The following is a 5,778-nucleotide window of genomic DNA, read 5'->3' on the forward strand; positions in this document are numbered from 1 at the left end:
AGCTGAGGGGATTTGTCAGGTGGCCGAGCTAAGACGGGAGTTTGTCTGGTGCGAGCTAGAGGGGTTTGTCTGGTGCCGAACTAGAGGGTGGTTGGTCCAGGTGGCCGAGCTAGAGGGAGTTTGTCTGGTGGCGAGCTAGAGGGGGTTTGTCTGGTGGCCGAGCTAGAGGGGGGTTTTGTCAGGTGGCGAGCTAGAGGGGGGTTTGTCAGTGGCTCGACGCTAGGAGTTTGTCTGGTGGCCGCTAGAGGGGGTTTGTCTGGTGCCGAGCTAGAGGGGGGTTTGTCAGGTGCCGAGCTAGAGGGAGGTTTGTCAGGTGGCCGAGCTAAGAGGGGGGTTTTGTCTGGTGGGCCGAGCTAGAGGGGGGTTTGTCATGGGCCGAGCTAGAGGGGAGTTGTCAAGGTGTGCCGAGCTAGAGGGAGTTTGTCAGGTGGCCGAGCTAGAGGGGGGTTTTGTCAGGTGCCGAGCTAGAGGGAGTTTAGTCTGGTGGCCGAGCTAGAGGGGGGGTTTTGGTCTGGTGGCCGAGGCTAGAGGGGTTTGTCAGTGGCCGAGCTAGTGGGAGTTTGTCTGGTGCCGAGCTAGACGGGGGGTTTGTCTGGTGGCCGAGCTAGAGGGGGTTTTTTGTCAGGTGGCGCGAGCTAGAGGGGAGTTTGTCAGGTGGCCGAGCTAGAAGGGGGTTTGTCAGGTGTCCGAGCTAGAGGGGAAGTTTGTCTGGTGGCCGAGCTAGATCAGGGGGTTTGTTTGTCTGGTGGCCGAGCGACAGGGGGGTTGTCAGGCTGGCCGAGGCTGAGGGGGGTTTGTCAGGTGGCCGATGCTTAGAGGGAGTTTGTCAGGTGGCCGAGCCTAGGAGGGGAGTTTGTCAGGGTGGCCGAGCTAGAGGGGGGTTTGTCAGGTGGCGAGCTAGAGGGGGGTTTTGTTTTCAGGTGGCCGAGCTAGAGGGAGGTTGTCTGGTGGCCGGCTACGAGGGGGGGTTTGTCTGGGGCCGAACTAGAGGTGGTTTGTCAGGTGGGCGACGCTAGAGGGAGTTTGTCTGGTGGCCGAGCTAAAGAGGGGGTTGTCTGGTGGCCGATGCTGAGGGGGGGTTTGTCAGGTGGCAGATGCCTAAGAGGGGGTTTGTCCAGGTGGCCGAGCTAGAGGGAGTTTGTCTGGTGGCCGAGCTAGAGGGGTTTTGTCTGGTGGCCGAAGGCTAGAGGGTGTTTGTCAGGTGCCGAGCTTAAAGGGGGGTTTGTCAGGGTGGCCGAGCTAGAGGGGGGTGTTGTCTGGTGGCCGAGCTAACGAGGGGGGTTTGTCTGGTGGCCGAGCTAGAGGGGAAGTTTTGTATTTGGTGGCCGAGCTAGAAGGGGAGTTTGTCAGGTGCCGCGCTAGAGGGGAGTTTGTCTGGTGGCCGAAGCCTAGAGGGGAGTTTTGTCTGGTGGCCGAGCTAGAGGGGGTTTTTGTCTGGTGGCCGAGCTAGAGGGGAGTTTTGTCAGGTGTTCCGAGCTAGAAGGGGGGTTTTGTCTGGTGGCCGAGCTTAGAGGGGGGGTTTGTCAGGTGGCGAGCTAGAGGGGGGTTTTGTCTGGTGGCCCGAGCTAGAGGGGAGTTTGGTCAGGTGGCCGACTAGAGGGGGTTTGTGTCTGGTGGCCGAACTAGAGGGGTTTCGTCAGGTGGCCGAGCTCGAGGGGGTTTGTCCGGTGGCCGAGCTAAGAGGGGAAGTTTGTTCAAGGTGGCCCGAGCCTAGAGGGGAGTTTGTCAGGCTGGCCGGAGCTAGAGGGGGTTTGGTCTGGTGGACGAGCTAGAGGGGGTTTGTCAGGTGGCCGAGCTAGAGGGGGTTTGTCTGGTGGCCGAGCTAAGAGGGGAGTTTGTCAGGTGGCCGAGCTAGAGGGGAGTTTGTCAGCGTGGCCGAGCTAGAGGGGGGTTTGTCACGGGTGGCGAGCTAGATGGGGGGTTTGTCTGGTGGCGAGCACGAGGGGGGTTGTCAGGTGGCGAGCTAGAGGGGGGTTTGGCTGGTGCCGAGCGTAGAGGGGGGTTGTCTGGTGGCGAGCTAGAGGGGGGTTTTTTCTGGTGGCGAGCTAGAGGGGGGTTGTCAGGTGGACGATGCTAGAGGGGGGTTGTCAGGTGGCCGAGCTAGAGGGGGGTTTGTCAGGTGCGAGCTAGAGGGGGGTTTGTCTGGGTGGCCGAGCTAAGAGGGGGTTTGTCTGGTGGCCGGAGCTAGAGGGGGAAGTTTGTCTGGTGGCCGGCTAGGGAGTTGGTCAGGTGGCCGAGCTAGAAGGGGGGTTTTTGTCAGGTGGCCGAGCTAGAGGGGGGTTGTCTGGTGGCCGGCTAAGAGGGGGGTGTGTCAGGTGGCGGGCTACGAGGGGGGTTGTCAGTGGCGCGAGTAAAGGGGGGTTTGGTCTGGTGGCTAGGCAGGGGGTTTGTTGTGTGGCCTGTGCCTAAGAGGGGGTTGTTCAGGTTGGCCGAGGCTAGAGAGGGTTGTCAGGCTGGCCAGCTAGCGGGGGGGTTGCAGGTGGCCGAGCTAGAGGGGGGTTTTTGTCTGGTGGCCGAGCTAGAGGGTTTGGTGGGCGAGTACGGAGGGGTTTTGTCTTTGGCCGGTATGTAGGGAGTTGCCAGGTTGGCCGGCTAAAGGGGGTTTGTAGGTGCCGAGCTAGAGGCGGGTTTGTCAGGTGCCGGGAGGGGGGTTTGTCTGGTGGCCGAGCTAGAGGGAGTTTTGTCCTGGTGGCCGACTAGAAGGGATTTTGTCTGGTGGCCCGACTAGAGGGGAGTTTGTTAGGTGGCCGAGTAGAGGGGGGTTTGTCTGGTGGCCGAAGCTAGAAGGGGAGTTTGTCAGGTGGCCCGAGCTATGAGGGGGTTTGTCTGGTGGCGGTAGAGGGGTATGGAGGTGAGCTAAGGGGAGTTTGTTCCAGGTGGCCGAGCCTTTAGAAAAAGGGGGTGGTTTGTTTCTGGTGGCCTAGAGCTAGAGGGGAGTTTGGTCAGGTGGCCGAGCTAGAGGGGGGTTTTGTCTTGGTGGTCCGAGCTGCGGGGGGTTTTGTCAGGTGCCCGAGCTATGAGGGTGGTTTGTCAAGGTGGCCGAGCTTAAGGGGGAGTTTTTTGTCAGGTTGCCGATGCTATGAGGGGAGTTTGTCTGGTGGCCGAGCTAGAGGGGAGTTGTCTGGTGGCCGAGCTAGAGGGGAGTTTTGTCAGACAAGAGACGTCCCCGAAAATAGGTCTTCTCACGTAACGGGCTAAAGCGTCCGAACGGTTTTGGCTTCCAACTCTCTCCCCCATCCCTCCCCTCTCCCCCTCCCTGCCTTCTCCCCCTCTTTGAGACAGTTTGGCCTACCAACTTCTCCCCCTTCTCCCATCCCTGCCTTCTCGCCCATCTTCGAACAGTTTGGCCCTACCAACTCTCTCCTCATGCCTCCCCTCTTCCCCCATCCTGCCCTCTCTCTCCCCTCTTTGAACAGTTTTGGCCTACCAGCCTCTCTCCCCCTCTCCCCCATCCTGCTCTCTCCCCCCCTTTCACAGTTTGCTTCCAACTCTCTCCTCATCTCCCTCTCCCCCATCCCTGCTCTCTCCCCTCCTTTGAACAGTTTGCCTACCAACTCTCTCCCCCTCTCCCCATACCTGCCGTCTTCCGCCTCGCTCTTCGAACAGTTTGCTACCAACTCTCTCCCTCATCTCCCCTCTCCCCATGCTCCTGCGTCTCCTCCCCCTCTGCGAACGGTTTGGGCTACCAACTCTCCTCCGCCAGCTCTATCCCTGCCCTCTCATCTCCTTCTTCCTGTACACCGGTCTTGGTGAGTGCCTATTCCACCTCTTCCCCTCATCCCTCCCCCTCTCCCTGCGTCAATCCCTGCCTCTCTCCCCCTTCCCGAACAGGTTTGGCTACCAACTCTCTCCCCTCATCCTCCCTCTCCCCCATCCCTGCTCTCTCCTCCTCTCCCGAACAGTTGGCACCAACTCTCTCCCACCCATCCTCTCCTCCCCCACCCTGCCTCTCGTCCCCCTCTCCGAACAGTTTGCCCTACCACACTCTCGCCCCATCCCTCCCCTCTCCCCATCCCTGCCTCTTCTCCCCTCTCCGAAGGTTTGGCCTAACCAACTCTCCCCTCATCCCCCCTTTCCCCATCCGCTCCTCTCTCCCTCTCCGACCAGTTGGTGCCTACCAAAACTCTCTCCCCAACTCCCTCCCCCTCTCCCCTCATCTGCCTCTCTCCCCTCTCCGAACAGTTTGGCCTACCAACTCTCTCCCCAATCCCTCCCCCTCCCCCATCCCTGCCTCTCTCCCCCTCTCCGAAACGTTTGGCCTACCAACTCTCCCCAATCCCTCCCTCTTCCCCCATCCCTCCGACTCTCAACGGTTTGGCTACCAACTCTCTCCCCCATCTCTCCCCATCCCTGCCTCTTCCCCTCTCCGAACGGTTTGGCCTACAACTCTCTCCCATCCCTCCCCCTCTCCCCCATCCCTGCCTCTCTCCCCCTCTCCGAACAGTTTGGCCTACCAACTCTACTCCCTCATCCCTCCCCTCTTCCCCATCCCTGCCTCTCTCCCCTCTCCGAACAGTTTGGCCAACCAACTCTCTCCCAATCCTCCCCTCCCCCACCCCTGCCTCTGCTCCCCCTCTCCGAGACAGTTGGCCTACCAACTCTACCCCCATCCCTCCCCCTCTCCCCCATCCCTGCCTCTCTCCCCCTCTCCGAACGGTTTGGCCTACCAACTCTCCCCCCCTCATCCTCCCCCTTTCCCCATCCCTGCCTCCTCTCCCCTCTCCGACCAGTTTGGCCACCAACTCTCTCCCCCAATCCCTCCCCCTCTCCCCCTCCTGCCTCTCTCCCCCTCTCCGAACAGTTTGGCCTACCAACTCTCTCCCCCCAATCCCTCCCCTCCCCCCATCCCTGCCTCTCTCCCCCTCTCCGAACAGTTGGCCTACCAACTCTCCCCAACCCTCCCCCTCTCCCCATCCCTCCACCTCTCCAAACGGTTGGCCTACCAACTCTCCCCCATCCCTCCCCCTCTCCACCATCCTCTTGGACCGACCCGGTCGATCTCCAAGCCATTCCTAGTCGATCACCAAACATTTCTGTAAAAAAAACACCAACAATAAAGCCAATGTTTTGATTTGTTTCGCGCTGTTGATGGTAGGTGCACTTGATTCAGCAGCGCCAGGGAGACAAAGTGTTCCTATTTTGAACCATTTCATATGTCTTCAGGTAGAAGTCTGCCTACCCGGTAGAGAGCAAATCAAGTGCACCTACAGGCCTCCCGCTGGCCAATCAAATAGCTCAGATCACCGTTTCTGCAGTTTCCTGGAGCCAAAAGAAGCCTTGAACGCACAGCAAAGACGATAATGTGAAATTTCAAACCTTTTAAAACCATGACTAGAGAGAGAGACTCAATGAATACAGCAAAGAGCTGCTGTTTTTATGAGTCAGCTCATGTGAAGTCGTTATTCAACACATCTTTGTTCGTCAGTTTTATAAAGCCATAAAACACTCGTTTCCATAAACTGGTGTTTTTGTTATTCGTGGCTTTTTTAATATCGACTTCACCTTCTCTGGTCATAGAAGTAACAACATGATTTGGTACACGAGGCAGATGTCACGCAGTGCGACTTAAGTTTCGGCATCAGCTGGAAGACTGTGCCTCGTGTTTTGAACTTGAAAAACAACACGTCCCATCCAAACCTCCCCGATGACGACAATGACTATAGAAAGAAAAATGACCTACTTAGCGCTTGCATTTTTAAAAATAGGTTAACCTATAGAGAACACAACATACCTAAATCTCTGTAAAAAAATATCACGTACATGCTGTGGGAAACACTT

General features: G+C 58.3%; 1 protein-coding gene across 1 annotated transcript; it reads right to left on the reverse strand.

Annotated features, from left to right (window-relative positions):
* Positions 1 to 1,636: 1,636 nt before the first annotated feature.
* Positions 1,637 to 3,332, reverse strand: LOC139027223 (uncharacterized). Its single transcript, XM_070442367.1, has 3 exons — positions 3,293 to 3,332; positions 1,900 to 2,045; positions 1,637 to 1,768 (listed from the first exon to the last, which is right to left on the reverse strand). The coding sequence occupies exons 1-3, from the start codon at positions 3,330 to 3,332 to the stop codon at positions 1,637 to 1,639; spliced, it is 318 nt and encodes a 105-aa protein (XP_070298468.1).
* Positions 3,333 to 5,778: the final 2,446 nt, after the last annotated feature.

The sequence above is a fragment of the Salvelinus sp. IW2-2015 genome, unplaced genomic scaffold (genome assembly GCF_002910315.2).
Source record: "Salvelinus sp. IW2-2015 unplaced genomic scaffold, ASM291031v2 Un_scaffold8413, whole genome shotgun sequence".
Classification (NCBI taxonomy): domain Eukaryota; kingdom Metazoa; phylum Chordata; class Actinopteri; order Salmoniformes; family Salmonidae; genus Salvelinus; species Salvelinus sp. IW2-2015.

Excerpts from the sequence above, each read along its gene's own strand:
- LOC139027223 (XM_070442367.1), bottom strand. The coding sequence starts at position 3,332 with ATGGGCGAGAAGGCAGGGATGGGAGAAGGGGGAGAAGTTG. Across the intron at positions 2,046-3,292 it reads GGGAGAAGGGGGAGAAGTTG|CTCGCCACCAGAAAAAACCC; the intron begins GTAGGCCAAACT and ends ACCCCCCTCTAG. Across the intron at positions 1,769-1,899 it reads CCCCATCTAGCTCGCCACCC|CTCGTCCACCAGACCAAACC; the intron begins GTGACAAACCCC and ends AACCCCCTCTAG.